The sequence below is a fragment of the Canis lupus genome, chromosome 13 (genome assembly GCF_011100685.1).
Source record: "Canis lupus familiaris isolate Mischka breed German Shepherd chromosome 13, alternate assembly UU_Cfam_GSD_1.0, whole genome shotgun sequence".
Taxonomy (NCBI): domain Eukaryota; kingdom Metazoa; phylum Chordata; class Mammalia; order Carnivora; family Canidae; genus Canis; species Canis lupus.
The window spans coordinates 38,477,975-38,498,658 of record NC_049234.1 but is presented as its reverse complement, the minus strand read 5'-3'; the positions used below and the strand labels follow the sequence as shown (position 1 = coordinate 38,498,658).

General features: G+C 55.1%; 1 protein-coding gene across 4 annotated transcripts; it reads right to left on the bottom strand.

Moving 5' to 3' along the window:
- Positions 1-62: 62 nt before the first annotated feature.
- HSF1 (heat shock transcription factor 1) lies at positions 63-20,573 on the bottom strand. Of its 4 annotated transcripts, none has more exons than XM_038555820.1 (14): positions 20,330-20,573; positions 5,269-5,377; positions 4,716-4,852; positions 4,347-4,471; positions 3,252-3,327; positions 3,118-3,179; positions 2,895-2,991; positions 2,666-2,802; positions 2,306-2,581; positions 1,844-1,924; positions 899-1,004; positions 751-816; positions 596-668; positions 63-518 (listed from the first exon to the last, which is right to left on the bottom strand). In XM_038555820.1, exons 1-14 carry the CDS (start codon positions 20,444-20,446, stop codon positions 313-315), a joined length of 1,668 nt encoding a protein of 555 aa, XP_038411748.1. In that variant the 5' UTR covers positions 20,447-20,573; the 3' UTR covers positions 63-312. The 4 variants fall into 4 exon arrangements, with proteins under 4 accessions (XP_038411748.1, XP_038411749.1, XP_038411750.1 ...); XM_038555821.1 differs by having other exon boundaries at positions 596-665; positions 20,330-20,446; XM_038555822.1 differs by lacking the exon at positions 1,844-1,924.
- Between the last annotated feature and the right edge of the window lie 111 nt (positions 20,574-20,684).

Here is a 20,684-nt window from a genome sequence, read left to right as displayed (position 1 = left end):
CAAGCCCCCCACCCCCTCCCCACCTGGGGGTGGCGGGAGGAAACACGCGGGAGGCCACAGCGTACAGTCTGTCCTTTATAGGTCTCTGCCAGTCTCGTCCGTCCGTCTGTCCGTGTGTGTGTATATCTCTATTGAAGGGGTGAGGGGGACTCTCGTGTAAAAACCCAAAATCCAATCCTGACTGAATCCCCGCAGTGCTGGTCAGTCCAAGGTGGCTGTAAAGCCTCAAGCCAGCCAGGCACACAGGGCTGTGGCCCTCGCTGCCGACCGGGGTCCACGCCTAGCCCTTGGCCAGCCTTCCTCCTGGGGCCTCTAGGAGACAGTGGGGTCCTTGGCTTTCGGGGGCTCAGAGCCCGTCAGCAGGGAGATGGTGGGGTCATCTGTGTAGTCGTCCCCCTCGGAGAAGTAGGAACCCTCCCCCAGCTCGAAGAGCACGGGCAGGTCGCTGCTTCCCATATCCACGGAGCCCGGGTCCACCAAGAACAGGGGTTGCGCCGTGTAGTGCACCAGCTGCTTCCCTGGGGGTGGGGGCTGGGTCAGGGCACAGGTGTGGGGGGCACGGGCGGGGCGGGCATGGGCTCGGGGCTTGGCTCACCTGAGTCAGGGCTGCTGTTCTCTGCCTCAAGAGGCCTGGGTGGCTCCTGGGGGGAGAGGAGCTCCTGGATCTGCTGGGGAGCAGGGGGCAGAGTGAGGCTCCGGCTTGCCGGCCCACCCCGCCCCAGGCCCCTGCCCCCCTCCCTGCCTACGCACGCTGGCCAGGCTGCTGTCAAGGTCGGGCAGGCTCATGTCGGGCACCGTCACGGAGGGGCTGAACAGCTGCGGGGAGGGAGGGCAGTCAGGCCACACTGGGAGCCCGCAGCCCGCGGGGAGGGGAGGGGAGGGGAGGGGAGGGACTCACGTCCAGTAGGGCGCTCGTGTCCACGCTGAAGCCGTGGCTCGTCAGCATGGTCTGCAGGTTGTCCAGGTTGGAGTCCATGGCGTCCAGGTGGTCACTGAGCTCCGTCCTAGCCGGAGTGGGTGGGGCAGGTAAAGTGGGGCTCTAGGCACCCCCAGCCGGATGCCTTCCTGCCGGTGCTCACACCCGCCATCCGAGAGGGGCTGCCCGTAGCGACGCCCCACCCTGCCTGGGCTCCCGGGGGGGCCCCGCTGCACAGCGTGTGCGGGAAAAGGGCCAGAGCCTTGGCCACGGCGGGGACGGTAGCTCAGGCCACGCCACCGGCATGTCACCGTGAGGCCCAGTAAGGCCTCTGGAGGCACTTCACACAGGGCCAACGTGGCGGTGGGGAGGGGGCAGGAGGGGTTCAGTGTGCAGGACGGGCTGGGGGCAGTTTTCAAGGCTTGACAAGGTCTTGCCTTTCCATTGGAAGGCGGTAGGGACAGGGAGGGGGAACTGCAGCAGGGTGCGGAGGGCTGGTCCGACGTGTGCACGCGTGTGTGTGCCCCCGTGCATGCTGGGAAAGAGGCCTGGGTCAGGAGGCTGTGGCCAAGAAGGCCCTGGGCCACTAGACGGGCGGCCACCAGGCCGACTCTGGGTGGTGTCCTTGGGGCCCCGCCTCACCCCTCCCCGCCCTGCGAGGAAGCCAGTGCACACAGCAGCCAGGGCCTCGGCTGCACCGGTGGCAGCTGCCAGGCTGGGAGGCCCATCCTGGTCAGTCGGCGACCTGGGCCACTGGCTCAGGCCCCAGAGCCTGGGGTGGGGGTTGCCCCCCGCTGCAGAGGGCCCGGCGCCTGTTCACCGGGCAGGGCCGAGTGCTCATGGCCAGGCCAGGGTCTGGTCCGAGGCTGGGGAGGGGCCTGAGCTCTGGCGGAGCCCTCCTCCCTCCCCAGTGGGGACGGCGCTAACCCTGGCTGGACTCGGCCATGCAGAGAGGAGGGGCAGGGGAAGAGGCGGGCGACCCCAGACATCTGTGGAGCGCGAGCCAAACTGCAAGATACAAAGACAAGAGCCCCCCGATTGCAGGTGGGGGCCAGGTGGACTCCGTGCCCCCCCGCCCTTGCTTGCCTGGCCTCTGGGGCAAGCCCCCTGCTGGGCAGCAGGACAGGTGCAGTGGCCTGTTGCAGGAAGGGGTGACAGCAGCAGCCAGAGTGGCTCAGAGAGCAGGTGTCACAGGCCTGCGGGGCCACACCCCCTTGGCTCCTGAGACCCTGGGGACGTGGGCCCAGCAAGCTCTGAGCTCAGGGCCGGGTCTGCTGGTGCGTCCTCCAGCGACCGTGTGCCCGCCGCCTGACGACCACCCTGTAGCAGCCCCTCCAGGACAGTCCCAGCTTCCAGAGGCTGTGGTGGAGGTGGGTGGGGGGCACTCACTTGTCCAGGCAGGCTACGCTGAGGCACTTCTCAGGGGCCGGGGCAGGCGGGGGCGAGGGTGAGGGGCGGCGGCCCCCTGCATCCGTGAGGGGTGTGGTTGGGGCGGCGGGCGCAGGCTCGCTTTCCCGCAGGATGGAGTCAATGAGGGCGGTGGGGGACAGGGGTATCTCCACGACTGAGGACTGGTGTCCAGGACTGGCCTCCTCCACCCGGGGGCTCCGAGGAGGGCTGGGGGGCTCCTCCTTGACGCGTACCACGGGGCTGCTGGACAGTGGCCTGCGTGTGGGGGCGCACACATCAGGAGCTGGCTCTGTGAGCCCACCCCTCTCCCGACGGGTGGGAGGACGACGAGGCCCCCACCTCTCGTCTACGCTTCCGCCCGGGGAGGCCAAGGGACTGCTGGGGGCCAGTTCAGTGATGTCGGAGATGATGGGTCCGGAGCTGGCGACGGCATCTGGGGAGTAGAGGCTGGAGCTGCTGTAGGCCGGGGAAGGAGCCTGCCATCAAAGGGAGGTGACCTATGTGGCAGGAGCCGCAGCGGCGCCTGCCCGCGCCCCCCCGGGCCAGGCCTGCTGCACCCGGTGCTCACCGAGTAGGGGCCCGAGCCGTGAATGTGCTCCAGGGAGTACTGCCGGCCATACTTGGGCATGGAATGTGCCGAACTGCCGTCGTTCAGCATCAGGGGGCTGTGGGGGGAAGGGGCGGGGTCAGGTGCCTCCCCCGGGCCTCGGCCACCCAGGCCTCAGCCAAGAGGACACAGGGTGGCCGGGGGCCCCGAGCTGAGGAGCAGCCCCCCCGCCCCTGGGCCTCACATTTTCCTCTTCACCCCCAGGATCCGGTTCGACTGCACCAAGGAGATGAGGAACTGGATGAGCTACGGGGGAAAGGCACAGTCAGCCCAGCCGAGGACGGGACCTGCAGGCACCCCCCGGGGCCCGCCGCGCACCTTGTTGACGACTTTCTGCTGCTGGGCGTGCTTCTGCCGCAGGCTGGCCACTTCCCGCCACAAGGCCTCGTTCTCGCTGTAACACACCGGGTGCAGTCAGCAGGACTGGGGGGCTCCGCAGACACCCCCCACCGCCCGCAGGTGTGGGTCATGTGTGCGGTGCTCTGCCACAGGGCCAGGGCGGGACAGACAGAGGTACAGGTGGAGGATAGTGAGGCTCCCAAGGAAGGGGCATGTTGGGTGCACCCCAGGATCCTGGAGGAGACCCCTGTGGGGGCACACAACCCGAGTGTCTGCCCCCCTGAACCTGAGGCGAGGAGGGAAGGCCTGGGGTACGGTGCAGCCCAGCTGTTCAGGCTGCAGAGTGGCTGATGGGGGTTGTCGTGGGCCTTTAGGGAGCTCAGGGCCCATCACGGGGCCTGTGAAAGGCTCAGAAGGGGCTTCAAGGGGTATGAGTGCCACTGGAGCACCATCTTCCCAACAGGGATGCACGGGGCTGTGAGCAGGCCTTGCCACGCCTCCTGAATGTCTCACTGACATGGAATTGACCCCCTTGGCCTTGTCCCGAGAGGTACCCACGTTCTGGGAGGCCAAATTCACCTGGCCCCCATTTCCAGGTGCCATAGGGCCACTGGCTTCTGAGGGACCCCATTGGGAGGGTGGTCAGAGCCCAGGAGCTGCTTCTGTGACCCTGGAGTCATGAGGACAGCCACCCTAGGCTGTGGTTGCTGGGGCCCCCGGGGCCCCCAGGGCTGGTGCTTCGATGGGCCGTGGAGACCCAGCAGTGAGGTTGCATGACACAGCGAGTGGGAGGAGCCCAGCTCTGCCCGTTGGGGCAGGAACACTGGGGGGGTGGACCCTGTCTCCCAGAAGGGAGTTCAAGTCCCAATTTAACTACATGTGGAGAGCAGAAGGCCTGGGAGCCTGTGCCACAAACCGTGGGAGGCAGGGCTGGTGGGAGGAGGCCCCAGGACACTGCTGGCTTGCAGGCTTGCACCTTCCTCAGGTCCCCCACCCCCACCCCCCGGCCGGGTCCTCTCGTCCCGCCATCTCCCCTGCCCGGTGGCCCCTCTGCACTCGCTGTAGGGAACCTACTGCTTCATGGCCAGCAGCTTGGAGTCCATGCTCTCCTGCTTCCCCTTCATGAGCTGCACGTCGGTCAGCAGCTTGGTGACACTGTCCTGGCGGATCTTTATGTCCTCGTTCTTCAGTGTGGAGACCTGGGTTCCCGGGAAGAGGGAGGGCCTGGGATGCGGCGCCAAGGCCAAGGGGCTGGTGTCTGGAGAGGGGCCTTCACGTGGTGGCTGCTGGGGTTTGGGCGAGGGGGCCCACGGCGGGCAAGCGGGGGCAGGGGGCCAGCTGCCCTCAGCAGCGACAGGCCCAGCAGGACAGGAAGCGGACGCTGCTGGCCCGCGTGGCCTGGAGGAAGGTCTGAGGAGGCAGAGAGGGAGGCTGGCTACTCACGCTGGTCACTTTCCTCTTGATGTTCTCAAGGAGCTGCTCCTGGCCACGCAGGAAGCACGGGTGCTGGAACTCAGTGTCGTCCCTCTCTGGCTTGACCAAGCCACCCTGCTCAATGTGCACCACCTTCCGGAAGCCGTCTGCATGTGACGGGGTGGGGGCGGCTCTGCCTCAGGGCTGGGGACCAGACCCCGACTACAGCCTGGCCGCTGCCCCGCTGAGGGACGTGGGGAGGACCCCGGGGGGAGGGCCGTGCCCGGCGCGGCTCTGGTCACACCACGGCCCGCGGCGGCTGGTGCTCTCAGTCTAAGGGAGACCCCGCATTCCTGGACCACACGCGGCTGTGTCCGGCTGCGCTCACAAACTCTGCCCGGAGGACCCTGGGTTCAGGCCCACCGGAGCCTGCCCCCCCAGGTGCACAGTCCGCCTCCAGGCCAGCGCAGGTGTCAGAACCCGCAGCCCCATCCTTCACGGGACCGGGCAGCAGGGCTGCAGAGACCCTCAGAGGAGGCGGCCCTCCGTCCCTGCCCCACACGCCCTCCAGGCGGGTACTCACACATGTTGAGCTGGCGCACGAAGCTGGCCATGTTGTTGTGCTTGAAGTACTTCGGCAACACCTCCTTGGCGAACTGTCCCTGGTCGAACACGTGGAAGCTATTCCCACTCTGCTGGGACACAGGGGCGGAGTCACGCGCGGCTGGCCAGGCGGGCACGCCCCCGAGAGGTGGGCAGCTCGGCTCCCGGCCCCTCTGTGCGCGCCCTACAGGAGGCCCTCGTCCCAGTCGGGAAGCCCTGCCCCAGGGGTCAGAGGTTCCCAACACATAGCTTTTCAGACCCAGTCTTTAGGGTAATCAGCAAATTTCCCCCAAGAGCAGCTAAGACCCCAAAGTGAGGCAGCCAAGACAATGGGAGCCTGACGTCATTCATTCTGGAGGGAAACACAGTTGTGCTCAGAACCGCAGGCCCGTCCCTGTGGGCATGAGACGAGAAATGGAGGTCCTGACGGAGTCACCCCACTACTCTTCTTTCATCTCCTTTCTGACCTATGTCCAGGAGCTACCAGGAGGGTCAGGGGCCTGGAGCAGGGACAGGGAGTGCGGAGGGGAGGAGGGGTGGCGGGAGTCTACAAGGTACACCGGCAAGGCTTCCCGTCAGAGAGGGCACTAAGAGTAAGGAGAGCGAGAGGCCAGAGGGCCCCCAGGTGACACGTGCGCGTGTGAGGGGGAGGGAGGAGGAAGGACTCTGAAGACCCCTCCTCCTCCAAAGCAGTGTTAAGGACACTGGCAGAAGTGTTAGGGTGCACTTTTTCAGAACCCTGAAAACCCATCAAGGGATGACAGCAACATGGGGAGCGTTTATTCAAGAGCCGTGGTTCACTCGGTTCACTCGGTTCACTCGCCACTCGAGGTAACCCCAGTGAGCTGAGTGCTGTGGTATTTTGACTTGCCCCCTCCCCACTTCCTCTGCCAGCAGCTGAGATCACAGAAGCCCAGCTCCCTGGCAGCCGGGGTGACGATGGGGCCGGAGCTCCTTCAACGCCCCACTCCCAGAGATCTGCTATCTTACTGGTCTGACAGCTCCCTGGAGATTCCACTTGCAAAGCTGTCTTTGCTTGATTTGACCCCAAACTCTCCCAGGAGAAAAAGCCTTTTCCCTGGGGATGTTGATACCATCAAGAGCGGATGTAACAACTCTGAGTCTAAGGCAGAGGATAGCAGTTACGGCAAAAACCAGGCTAACCAGGAAACTTAAGAGGAAAAGCTGGGGTTTTGGAAAAACCCCAAATCTTCCTGCAAATCCAGAAGTCACGTGCACGTGCGGGGCCGCATCAAGAATGAGGTAAGGCCTGAAAAGGCCCTAGGTTTGCACACTGGGCTGACTCTGAGGCATCATCAGCAAACAGAGAATGAAGTAGAGGCGTCAACTGCCCGGCTGAGCACTGAAGGCTTACCCTGATAAATTCAGAGCCCCCAGCAAAGAATGGGGCACTTATGGGTTCCAAGCATCAAAGGAAATTTCTGCCCCTTTCTGTACCTGTGAAGCTAACCAAGCAAAGACTTAAGCGGTCACGAACAATGAAGACCATACACTGTCCAGAATTCAGAAAAGTCACTAGACAAACAAATACCGACAGCATAAGAAACAGCAAAAGCAACAGCCCTGGGGAGGAAGGAGAAGCTGATGTTCAGAAACCAACACGTGCCATGTTATATCGACTGAAAGTCCAGTTTTCATTACAGTATGAGACATGCAAAGAAATAAGGCACAGCGTATATGGTGGGGAAAAAAGCAATCAGTTGAAACCATCCCTAAATAAGCTTAGAAGTTGGATTTACTAGACAGAGTTTAAATCAGCTATTTCAAATATGTTAAAAGACTAAAATGAAACCGTATCTAAAGAAATAAGGGAAAGTATGAGAATATCTCCGAGAATAAAGAGTACCAGTAAAGAGCAAAATCATAAAAATGAACCAAATCAGAAATCTAGAGTTAAAAAGTATTACAACTCAGGCCTAAAACTCACTAGAGGGGCTTGAAAGCAGATCTGAGCACAGACAAGGAATCAAACATGACAATGGGTCAATTGAGATTATCCAGCCTGAGGAACAGAAAGAGAAAACAATGAAGAAAAATGCACTCAGAGACTGTGGGATACCACCAAACACCAGCTTAAGCACAATGGGAGTCCCAGCAGGAGAGGACAGAGAATAATGGCTAAAAACTTCCCAAATTTGATGAAAAATGTCAGGAAGCTAAACAAACTCTAAGCAGAATAAACTCAAAGAAATTCACACCTAGATACTTCATAATCAAACAGGATGAAAAGATCCAGAGAGAATTTTCAACGCAAAAAGGGAGAAACAGACTCATTTTGTACAAAGGACCCTTAATAAGATTAACAGTTGATTTCTCATCAGAAACCATGGAGGCCAGAAGGCACTGGGATGGCTGAAAGAAAAAAACCTGTTTACCCAGAATTCTGTATCTGGGAGCAAAGGGAGCAAAACTACTCTTTGTTTTTTTTTTTTTTTTTAATTTATTTATTCATGATAGTCACACGGGGGGGGGGGGGGAGAGAGAGAGAGAGAGGCAGAGACACAGGCAGAGGGAGAAGCAGGCTCCATGCACTGGGAGCCTGACGTGGGATTCGATCCTGGGTCTCCAGGATCGCCCTGGGCCAAAGGCAGGCGCCAAAGCGCTGCGCCACCCAGGGATCCCAAAACTACTCTTTGAAAAGGAAGGAGCAACTTTGCATTTGGGATGTCAAGTGTGAACCACTCCCAAGTGAAACAAAGCTTATTCAAACCATTTAAAGTCTTGGGACCCCTGAGTGGTCAGTGATTGTCTGCCTTTGGCTCAGGGCATGACCCCAGGGTCCTGGGATCAAGTCCCACATCAGGCTCCCTGCAGGGAGCCTGCTTCTCTCAGTGTCTCTCATGAATAAATAAATAAGATCTTAAAAAAAAAAAAAAAAAGTCTCTGGAAATGATCCTAAAGGCATACAACAAATGAAAACATTTATTCAAAAAAACCTACTAAACCTATGCAGGACTAGTGAGCCTGTAGCACCCGAGCTGCAAGCTGCTCCCTCCCCACTCAGTTCACCTTGGTTGATGCTACACTTTGGGAGAGCATGACCAGGAGGGTGGGGGTTCCTCTCCCTTCTGTTTACTTACAGACTTACTGTATCTCACTGAGAGGAGAAGGCCACCAGTATCTCTTATCCTGTCTAACAACAAGGTCAAGAGGCTAAATTCTTGGTGACTGCAACCAAGAGGTGTGTGTGTGGGTGCTTCTCCATTTTGCCCCCATCCATATAATGCAGGCTGTACCCCAGGCACCCCGATTGCCCTCACTCCAGCTAGCATGTAGGGTACAGCATCCATGTTGGGAGAGCCAAGCGAGGAAGACCAGAGCCCACTGCCCTGCCCAGTGCCCAAAATAGTGGCTCAGAGAGTTCTCATGAGGGAGGCAGCCCAAAGGAAAGAAAACTCTGAAGTTCTCCCCAAGCAAACTCAGTTTATGTGAAACCAAAGTGTTAGAAAGTTCAAGCCTAAGGTTGCTCTGGAAAACAACAGCACCTCTAAATTAGGAGTAAAATAAGCTCGAGGGGTGCCTGAGTGGCTCAGTTGGTAGAGGGTCCACCAACTCTTGATTTCAGGTCAGGTCATGATCTGTGGGTTGTAGGATCGAGTCCCATGTCAGGCTCTGTGTTCATCAGGGAGCCTTCTTGAGATCCTCTTTCTCCTTCTCCCTCTGTGCCTCCCCAAATCGTGTGTGCATGCTCTCTCTCCCACTAAATAAATAAGTCTTAAAAAAAAAAAAAAAAAAAGGAACAGTAAAAGGCTTAACCAAGGCCAGCTTGCTCACACAGCAAAGACAGCTATCAGCCCGCCCAGGTCAGAACAGACCTCAGACAGAACTTAAAGGCCACCACTGCCTGAATGTAATTAGACCAGACTTCTCAACAATCTGTGCCCTGGGGTACTGTCAAAGCCAACAGAACAATGAGGCAGTAATTACAGAGCCTACAGTCTGGGTGTAACACCCCAAGCCAGTGAACTAACACGGAGAAACAGACCTCACTGACGCAACCTACAAGCCAGCAACCCCCCCCCCCCCCCCAAAAAAGCACAAGGGTGGGTGGGTGGGGTGGTCATCCAGAAGTACAGCATTACCTACAATATACTTTTTCTTTCTTTCTTTTTTTTCTTTTTATCTTTAAAGCCTTTATTTATTTGAGAGTGAAAGAGAGAAGCAGACTCCCCATTGAGCAGGGAGCCTGATGTGGGGCTCGATCCCAGGACTCCGGGATCATGACCTGAGCCAAAGGCAGACCCTTAACCAACTGGGCCACCCAGGCACCCCTAAAATGTACTTTTTTTCTACAAAATTATGAGACATGTAAAGAAACAGCAAAGTATGATCCATGCACAGGGAAAAGAGAAAAACAGTAACTGCCTGTGACAGACATCACATTTAACCAAGACTTCAAGGAACACATTCAAAATATGTTTAGAGGGACACCTGGGTGGCTCAGTGGTTGAGTGGCTGCCTTCAGCTCAAGGTGTGACACTGGGGCACATGGACACATGGAGCCTGCGTCTCCCTCTGCCTGTGTCTCTGCCTCTCTCTCTCTGTGTCTGTTATGAATAAATAAAATCTTTAAAAAAAAATCTTAAAAAAAAGAAATGCAATTGATTTTGTATTGACCTTGTATCTAATAATCTTGCAAAACTCATTGTTTAGTTCTAAGAGTATATATTTTTTAATTTTTAAATATTAAAAAGAAAAAAATTTAAGAGAGACCATGCATGTGCAAGTGTGTGTGTGTGGGTGTAGGGACAGAGGGGAGAGGAACAGACAATTTTAAGCAGGCTCCCAGCCCAGCCTAGACCCGACACAGGGTTCTATCTCACGACCCTGAGATTATGACATGAGCTGAAATCAGGAGTCAGATGCTTAACCAACTAAGCCACCCAGATACCCCTAGTTCTAGGAGTATTTTTGTAGATTTCTTGGGATTTTCTGTGTAGACAATCGTGCTATTCATGAATAAGACTGGTCTTATTTCTCCCTCTCCAAAACATATTCCTTTAATTTTTCTTTTCTTCAAATACTGGACAGGCCTTCCGGTACAATGTTGACTAGAACTGGTGAGAATAGACATTGTGCCTTATTCTGATCTTAGGGGAAAAACATTCAGGCTCTCCTATCATTAAGTATGATACTAGGTGTAAGTTTCTTTGTAGAGCCTTTTGAATTAGGCTGAATAAGTTCCCCACTATTCTTAGCTTCCAGAGGATATTTTTTTATGAACATATTTTATTTTTTAAAGATTTTATTCATTTGAGACAGAGAGAGAGAGAGAGAGAGAGAGAGAGGGAGAGAGAGAGAGATGTAGGAGAAGCAGGCTCCCTGCAGGGAGCCTGATGTGGGATGTGATCCCGGGTCCCCAGAATCACGTCCTGGGCCCAAGGCGGGCACAAAACCACTGAGCCACCCGGGCTGCCCTGAACATCATATTTTGACAAATGTTTTTCCTGCAAATAATATGATTATGTGGTTTTTCTCTTTCAGGCTATTAACACAATGGATTATATTGACTTGATTTTAAAATCTTGAACCACCCTTGACATTACTTTTTTTTAATATATTGCTAGATTTGCTCCTATTTTATAGAAGGCATTTTGAAAGATACTGGTCTGTAGTTTTCTTGGAACTGTTTTTGTCTAACTTTTTAAAAAGTTTATTTAGTTTTAAGTAATCTCTATACCCAACATGGGGCTTGTACCAGGGCTGTTCTTTGTGACCACCAGCATTTAGCAGGTGTGATGGTTTTGGAGAACGTGTTACTAAGGCCACCTAGGGATCTTGCTCTCTAGGATCTCTTGCTCGGAGAGAAGCGGGCTGACCTGCTAAGGGCGGCCTAGGGAGAGGCTTGCGTGGTGAGCAATGCAAGTCTCTTGACAAAAGTTACCTGCCACAAACACTTAAGCAGGTTTCTTTTCTCTAGTTGAGTCTTGAAATGACTGCAACCTCATGAGACCTTGAGTCCACATCAGTCTGTGACTCTCAGGAACAGAGACGTTGTTGTTTTAAGCAGTTACGTTTGGAGATAATGGGTTACACAGCAGTAAGTAACACAACTGCTAAATATCGTGTGTGAGTGTTGTAAAGATTTACTTACTTATTTTAGGGAGGGAGGGGCCAAGGGGGAGGAATCCCAAGCTGATCCCTTGCTGAACACAGAGTCCTATAAAGGCTCAATCTCACAACCCTGAGATCACGACCTGAGCCGAAATCAAGACTCGGACTCTCAACCGAGCCCCCCAGGCGCCCCTTTGTGGTTTTTTAGAAGCTATTGTAAATATTTCCATTTTCAACAATTCATTGCTAGTGTATAGAAGCAGAATTGGTTTTTATATACTACCCTTGAATCCTGTGGCCTCACTAAACTCATTTGTTAGTTCTAGTAACTTCTTTTGGTAGATTCCTTGGGACTTTTTTTTTTTTTAAGATTTTATTCATTTATTCATGAGAGACACAGAGAGAGAGAGAGAGAGAGAGAGAGGCAGAGACACAGGCAGAGGGAGAAGCAGGCTCCATGCGGGGAGCCCGATGTGGGACTCGATCCCAGGGCCCCGGGGTCATGACCTGAGCAGAAGGCAGACACTCAACCACTGAGCCACCCAGGCGTTCCCCTTCCTTGGAAGTTCTTATAAATCTTGGATCTGTGGGTTCACAGCTTTCCAAAAATTTGGATAGTTACATCTAAGCATTCCCTCTTCCTTTATCCTGGGACCTCGCTTGTGTGTCAGGCTGTGTGATACTGTCTCCAGGTGGCTCTGCTCAGTGTCCAGTCTGGTTTTCCTGGAAATCACTGCGAACGGTTTCTATAACCATAGAACTCTAGTTCAGTGATCTTTTCTTCTGCAGTATCTAATCTGTTTTTTTTTTTTAAAGATTTTATTTATTTATTCATGACACACACACACACACACACACACACACACAGAAAGAGAGGCAGAGACACAGGCAGAGGGAGAAGCAGGCTCCATGCAGGGAGCCCGATGTGGGACTCGATCCCGGGTCTCCAGGATCCCGCCCTAGGCTGAAGGCAGCACCAAACCGCTGGGCCACCGGGGCTGCCCTCTAATCTGCTGTTAATCCCCGACAGTGACTTATACAAATAAATTTTGGATTTTAGAGTAACTTCAGATTTACAGAAAAATTGGGAAGATAGTACAGGGTTCTCACATGCTCTGCAAACCATCAGTATCATTGGGTACTTGTCACAAGTAATGAATCAATATAGAGGTTTTCCCTGCTATCTGAAAGTAGAGTGTTCCTATGAAATCTTTTATAACCCCAATTTTTTTTTTTTTTTTTTTAATTTATGATAGTCACAGAGGCAGAGACACAGGCAGAGGGAGAAGCAGGCTCCATTCACCGGGAGCCTGACATGAGATTCGATCCGGGTCTCCAGGATCGCGCTCTGAGCCAAAGGCAGGTGCCAAACCGCTGCGCCACCCAGGGATCCCTAACCCAAATTTTTTAAAGCCGAGAATTAACTGTTTTTTTTTTTTTTTTTTTTTTTTTTTTTAAGATATATTTATTCATTCATGAGAGACATAGAGAGAGAGGCAGAGACACAGGCAGAGGGAGAAGCAGGCTCCATGCAGGGAGCCTGACGTGGGACTCGATCCCGGGTCACGCCCTGAGCCGAAGGCAGACGCTCACAGAGCCACCCAGGTGTCCCAGGAATTACTGTTAATCAATATGGCAAAATATAGAGTATTCCCAGACCCCCAAAAATAATCACTTACGTTTTTCTGATACCTCAGAACACACCTTGCAAATGGATGCACAAAGTAAGTTGATATAAGTCATAGGTACTCAGACACAGCGCACAGCTCTAGCAGTGTGAGGCTGAGATGCTGAGTACAGCCCCTGAGGAAAGAGCCTGGCAGGGCCACCCTTGCCGCGTGGAACGTGCACTGCCTCTACCATGGCTTGCTGCAAAAAATATGCTGAATGCTATTTTCGCTTTTTGTAAAAATGAAAATCCTTTTTGGATTTCTTTTAGTTGGCTGAAACAGGTACTAACGTAGGTCTTCTGTACGAGCAAGATGGCATAACGTGAGCTTTTTAAAAAAAAAGGGTGGATACCCATACGTTATTATTAACTACAGTCCCTATTTTATTCGGATTTCCTTAGTTTTTAGCTGATGCCGCTCTGTCCCAGGACATCATCCAAGGGGTTACATGACATTCAGTTGTTATGTGTCCTTATATTCCTCTTGGCTACGACAACCTCTTAGACTTTCCTGGTTCTTTTGACCTTGAGTTTTGAGGAGCACTGGTCTGGTATTTTGTAGAATGTTCCTCAACCTGGATTTGTCCTGTGTCTTTTCCTCTTGACCAGGTGAGGTTATGTAAGTTTTTGGAGGGGAAGACCACAGACGGTAAGTGCCCTCGCCGTGTCACGGCAGGATGCACACTACGAGGCCCCGTCAGGGGTCTCCGCTGTCGTCGCCCCTACCCGTTCCCACTCTGCGTTTCTCGGAACAAAGTCACTACGTGTAGCCCACACGTACAGGTGGGAAGATACGTGACACCTCCCTGAAGGGGTATCTACACGAACAGTCTGGAATTCTGGGATATGTGTGCCACTGACACTTTATTCTCTGTCCTCCACGTCTGTCTTCATGGATTTGGTTTACTTCTTTGAGCACTCGGAATATTTTTACAGTTGTCTCAGTGTCTTTGTTGGCTAGTTCCCCTCAGCCCTGGGAACACTGCTATGACACTGCCCTTTGTCACAGGACACACGCTCCTGCCAAGTGGCTCCTCTGTTGGTTCTGATAGGGCCCTGGACACGAAGGTCTTTACGTCGTGTCTAGTCGTGTGGTCTTCCTCCCCAGAGTGTTCCGTGGGGATCAGCCTGGTCTTTCAAGGCTTCTCTCTAAACTTGATCACACTGCACTGGGGGCAGACTCTCCTGATTCGGTCCCACTGCCAAGCTGTAGCCTCTGCGGAATGCTCTGCACGTCCAGGTGGCTCCTCCGCTCTGGCTGGGAGAGCTCAGGTGACTCGCCGCCCCGCGTGAGCTCTCCTCAGTAGCTGTTCCTTCTCTAGAAGGTTCTCAGGCTGGCTTCATAGGTCTCCTCCTACGGGCAGGTGAACCAGCACCTGCTGAAGACCCAAATGGGCTCATGCACAGACTCCTGGGGCTCCGTCTCAGTGCAGCTCCCTTCCCTGACCGCACCTTGCAAACTCTAGCTGCCTTAGCTTCTCCAAAGCTGGGCTGTTAGTCTGAAAACCGCCTCCAGGCAGAAAACCTGGGCACCTGTGTGGCTTACCTGTCCTTCCTGTTTTCCAATCCTGAACACTGTTCAAGGGTTAAGCCCACACTGAGTATGTCGCACGAGCCCTGCCTTACGGAGTTTCGAAAGTCTCTGGTGAGACCTTCACAGAACGTGACATTCTATCTCCCTGCCTCATGGTCCAGGACCCTTCCTTCTCTGCTGCCTCTGGGGGATTCCTGGGGGTGCTCTCAGCTTTTCCTCTGGTATAGTGAAAGCCTACAATTAGAAATATGGAGAAGCAGAGAGAAGTGAGTGCCCCACTGCTGGCTGGTGAGTGATGCCCTCATCCCGAGATGCACTTTCTAAAACAAAATTATTCTATGTATCTACTTGACAGTGAGAGAGAGCATGAGCAGGAAGAGAGGCAGCGGGAGAGGGAGAGGCAGCCTTCCCTGCTGAGCAGGGAGCCTGACGTGGGGCCCTATCCCAGGACCCTGGGATCATGACCCAAGCCGAAGGCAGACACTGAACTGACTGAGCCACTCAGGTGTCACCACCCCTCTCCCTTCCCAAGTAAATTCTACACCCAGCATGGGGCTCGAACTCACGGCCTTGAGATCAAGTGTTGCATGCTCTAGCCACCGAGCCAGCCAGGTGCTCCGAGATGCAAGTCTCAATGCCAAGTCGGACTGTAAATTTGGAGTCTCTGACCTTATTTTTGATGGCACTAGGAACAACCTACAATGAATCCCAAATTCTGCAGGCATATATGTTTTTATAGAGAGGGCTTCTGTCTTTGAGTATTTTCTCAAAGGGCTTCATGACCCCAAAGGGTTAACCACCACTGTATTCCATGAGGGGGACCACCTGCACTTTCCAAGTATCTGCCCAGAACACCGTCGTCCCCCAAATGTCCATCCAAAGACTAGTCGGGCGTGATGTGCCCTGGTCCCCTGCATGCAGCAGGAACATGGGCATGAGGAGCAGTAGGCACATGTCTGGAGCCATGTGGCCACAGAAGCAGAGAAATCCAGGCCGCAGAGTGAGGTGACAGGAGGTGTGAGGCTGGTCGAGAAAAGGAGGGTCCTTTAGGTCCTCCTCCACCTGACTTTTGTCCTTGAGTGTAAGACCAGCTGCACCATTACATCCTGTTCTTCCTGCTGAAGTCAGCTTTAGTGAGTCCCAGCAACACAGGCACCAACACGTCCCTCCTACTCTCTGGCCACTGGCCCCTGCACGGATCTCCAGATGAAGGAACACACACGCAGGTTGGTGACTCTGATCACTCCGTGGCCTTCAGGTCAAGAAGGGAGGGGTCTGTGGTGGCAGCTACTGTGCTGCCAGCCCCGGGAAGCATTTGAGGGTTGGCATTCCACCTTTCACTGCCTGTGAAGACAGCACTCCCACCCCATCCAGAGGGAAAGGGAGCCTTACAGCCAGAGCTGCAGGTTCTGGGGTCTATGGAGTGTGAGGCCTCTGGCCCAGCCCCCATGTGATACCTGATGGGAGCTCTTTGTGTGTTCTAGAGTGGGTCCATCCCACTGCCCCCTTCCGGTCCTTTAATAAAGAATTGTGAGCCACACGGGACACCTGCCTTCCCTCCAAGGAGGCCACCACGGTTCAGACCTCCAGCCCCCTCCTGAGACCCTTGTGCCCTGAGTTCCTCCTCCCCACCCCACAGTGTAGAGTCTGTCCTTTACAGGTCTGTGCCAGTCTCATCCGTCCATGTGTGTATTATCTCTACTGAAGGGGTGAGGGGGACTCTCATGTAAAAATCCCAAATCCAGTCCTGACTGAAACCCTGCAGTGCTGGTCGGTCCAGGTGTGGCTAGGGTCTAACTAAGAGAAGCAGGTGGGGGTGGGGCCAGCATCCTGATCCTGGGGGCATGGGTCGGGGTCTCCTGCTGCCGCCAGGAAATACGGAGTGCCTGGCAAGGCAGTCAGGGAGCAACAGCTGGTGGTCATCAGAAAGATAGTGGACTTCAACCTCCAGCTTTCTTTGTGAAGTTTCCTGATGTCTTTGAGATTCAGTGTTCTTTTTTTTTTTTTTTTTAATAAAGACTTTACTGGGGATCCCTGGGTGGCGCAGCGGTTTAGCGCCTGCCTTCGGCCCAGGGCGCGATCCTGGAGACCCAGGATCGAGTCCCACGTCCGGCTCCCGGTGCATGGAGCCTGCTTCTCCCTCTGCCTATGTCTCTGCCTCTCTCTCTCTCTTTGTGTGACTATCATAAATGAAAAATAAATAAATAATAAATAATAAATAAATAAATAAATAAATAAATAAATAAAGACTTTACTTATTTATCCATGAGAGACGGTGGGCGGGGGGGGGCAGAGGCACAGGCAGAGGGAGAAGCAGGCTCCATGCAGGGAGCCTGACGTGGGACTCGATCCCAGGTCTCCAGGATTACGCCCTGGGCTGAAGGCAGGCGCTAGACGGCCGAGCCACCCGGGCTGCCCGAGGTTCAGTGTTCTTATCTACAAAATGGCCAATTGTCACCTCCTTGGATGGCCCTGGAGGAAAACTGATACACAAGAAGGCTTGGGCTCACGATGCACCTAAGGTCTGAATAAGCACAGCTGGGCTACTGTTTGGCGGCTGTTACTGCAGCCCTGCTCCAGGGAGGCCCTGGGAGCGTCAGGGCCTGCGGCATGCCTCCCGGCCTGCCACTGGGGAGTGGTAACCTGGGGTGCTCCTTCAGCATTTTGGTTCCACTGACATCCCTAAGGGCAGGATCCAGAGGGCCTGTCGGGTCCTCACCTAGACACTCAGTGTCAGGGGAGAAGGAGTGTCCCTGCCTGTCATGGGTACTCTGGAAATGGTCCATGGCCAAATCTGAGTGTATGGGTGCGACCAGAGCAATTCAAGCGGTCTCATGGGGAGCTGATGACCTAACTGCAGGAAGTGCTGTGTCCCTGACTCTCCACCCTGAGACCCAGCCTCTCCAGAGTGACCCTCTGGCCACTGGCACTCGCGAGGGCCACCTGGGACAGGCCCTGGCCTTGCCGACCTCCAGTTCCTAGGTGTCTGCCTCCATACAGTCCTATTAGATCCACTCCTGCTCCTAGAAAGAGCCCTGCACTGATCAGAGCACAGTCCCGCCTCGGGCTCCCCAGCCTCCCCAGTCTTTAGGTGGCCTAAAAAGAAGTGCTTCCTTAAACTGTGCTATCAGGCACCTTCCGGGCTCACCTGGCCTTGATCCCTAGGCCAGACAGGTCTGATTCATGCACAGTCCCCGTGGGGGTGGGAGGCAAGGGGAACAAGCACAGGCTGTAGGTCAGGAGAGCTGTGGCACACCCTTAGGCTGTGTTCCCGGTGGCCAAGTTCACTCCCTGCAGCAGCAGGAGCTGCAGGGTCGCAGGACCTGGGGGTGGGGGGCAGCTGCATCTCTAAAGACCCTTGTTTATCCACCTCAGACTCCATATTCAGTGCGTCTTTAACTGTAGGAGGATTTGACAGTAGGTCAACACAACTGTACGGGGCAGTGACCTGTGGTCTGTCCGTCATGCTTGGCAAAGGAAGCTCAGTGCTGTCCCAACCTGGCCCCACTGGCGAGGGTTTCTGGGGCTAGACCCCATCCCCCACTGTACTCAGCCTGGAGAGTCAGCCACCACACCTTTGACTGCCTGTTGTCCCCTGGGTCAAACATGGTGAGTTTCTCTTGGTAGAACTGTGAGAAAACTTTCAAAACAAAGGGTGGGGGTGGGGGGCACCAAAACCAAGGACATCAGAGCTTCCCAAGGCCTCTGAGAGTCACACTCTGGGCCAAAATTCTGCAGAAGACACTGTGTGGACTTTTTTGATCAAGGCCACAGGTACAGACCATCTCCTGTCTCTGAGCCAGGCAGCTCGGCAGCCCCCCACCCGGCCTGGAAAGGGCTTCCTTCCACTGCTGAGCTACTGTCTGGCTTCTGTATTCATTGTGAGTGCCAGCCCCTACCACTACGTCTTGCCTGACCTGCATACAGACCAGGAAGGTTCACGTACTCATGCTCAGGCTGGTTCCCCATCCCCCTGCCCCTCGACAAACCCACATAGGCAGCCACTGTAAGCAAAGGCTGTCACAAGCCTGATCATTCCTGTTCAAAGGCCTTGCCCAGGATACGGGCTGTGGGTCCTGGAGAGAAAGCTGGGGACGCTTCACCCACATGCCTCACAATCTTTAATCAGAAAAAGCGGGCAGCCCTGGTGGCGCAGCGGTTTAGCACCGCCTGCAGCTCAAGGTGTGATCCTGGAGACCGGGGATCGAGTCCCACATCAGGCTCCCGGCATGGAGCCTGCTTCTCCCTCTGCCTGTGTCTCTGCATCTCTCTCTCTGTGTGTGTGTCTCTCGTGAATAAATAAAAAATCTTCTAAAAAAAAACTTAAAAAAAAAAATCAGAAAAAGCAAGCAGATTAAAGGGCACCCTAGAAGGTGGGATAAATCACCATAGTAGGATTAGGCTTGGACTATCCCAGGGCATCTCTGATGCCCCTCCTGGATCTGGGTTAAGAGTGTTTCCTTGAAGTTAGAGGAAGGAAAAAGAGGAAGAAGGAAGATAAAGGAAGATACAAATGTGTGGTCACTTCCTTTGGTTAGAAAAATCCGAAGTCTGGAAAGAGGGGATGGCATGCTTCCCCACTTCAGGGTGCTGCCTCTCATCAGGTAGGAAACAGGTAGTGCACTGGGGAATGGAGAGTGCCCACACGCGTATCACTGAAACAGTGTCTCCAATAAGAACATGGCATAATACCTAGTCTCTTTATTTCCCGTCTCTCTCTTTTTTTCTTTTTTTTTTTTAAGATTTTGTTTATTCACTCAAGAGAGACACAGAGAGAGAGAAAGGCAGAGGCAGAGGCAGAGGGAGAAGCAGGCTCCAAGCAGGGAGCCCGACAAGGGATTCGATCCCAGGACCCCGGGGTCACGCCCTGGGCTGAAGGCAGATGTCAAACTGCTGAGCCACCCAGGGATCCCCTATTCCCAGACAATCTTTAGGCAGAGCAGAGCTCGGGCAAACAGACAAGCCAAGACTTAGCTTCGACCTGAACACTTCTTCATTCCTAATGGCTTCAGAGCACGAAAGGGAAGTGCTTAGTAAAGTCAGAAACCCAGCATGTTGGCCCTCGAGGGGTCAAGCATATTTGGAGGCACCCAGAGGCTCTGCGTGACCAGTGTGGCCTCTCTCGGGGTCACCCGTTTGCCGGCCCCGGGGTATGGCTCTGGCCTCCCCGGGACACGACATCACAGCCAGGCTGGGAACAGCAGATTCTGATCTTCAACTCCAGACACACTCTCCAATTTACCTCCGCAAAACCGGAGCTGTCCGGTCTTGCAGGGCCAAACCCTGTAAACAAGCCCGCTGCCAGGCAACTGAAGACAGGGACCTGAATAAAGACGCCCTATGAGGAATGAAAAACAAAGCTGCTCCGGGGAGACCCAGCTCCAGTATCTCTGGCTATGGGTTCGAGATCAACCTGAACTTTGTGACGTTTTACTTTCTGTTTTCGTGGCTCTCCCTTTCGCACCAGAGCGACGACCTCCAGTCCACGCACCGCGTCCTAATTTTCTCCGAAGAGCCGCCGGCCATCCCGCCCTGGAACTCATCTGAGAAAACGGAGAGGGTCCCCTGGGCACGGCGGTGGCCTGCGAGGCCGGGCTCTGTTCTCCGGGCAGACCCACTTCCGCGACGGTCCGACGGGGAGCGAAGGACCTGAGAGGCCTCCCTCCCCGCCGGCGGCCCTCGGCGCGCGGAGCGGCCGACAGCGAGCGCAGGCCCCGGCCCCGCCCCACACCCACCCTCTGGGTACTCGCCCCGGCCCCTCACCGGGCTCCAGCAGATAAGCGCGTCGGTGTCCGGGTCGCTCACGAGGGTCCACAGCTTGGTCAGGAAGGCCGGGACGTTGCTGGGCCCCGCCGCGCCGGGGCCCACGGGCAGATCCATGCCGGGCAAGGCGGGGAGAGGCAGAAGTGACGACCGCGAAACGGGACCGAGGGCCGGGCTAGCGCCGCCGCCGCGCCTGTCGCCGGGGCAGCGCCGCCGCCGCCGCCCGCTGCGCACACACGGCCCCGCGGCCTAGCATGGCCGCCGCCATCTTGCGACGCGCGCGCTCCCGCCGGCGCCGCCCGTTCGCGTCACCCTGGCGCGCGCACGCCGGCCCCGCCCCGTCTCCGACCGCCGC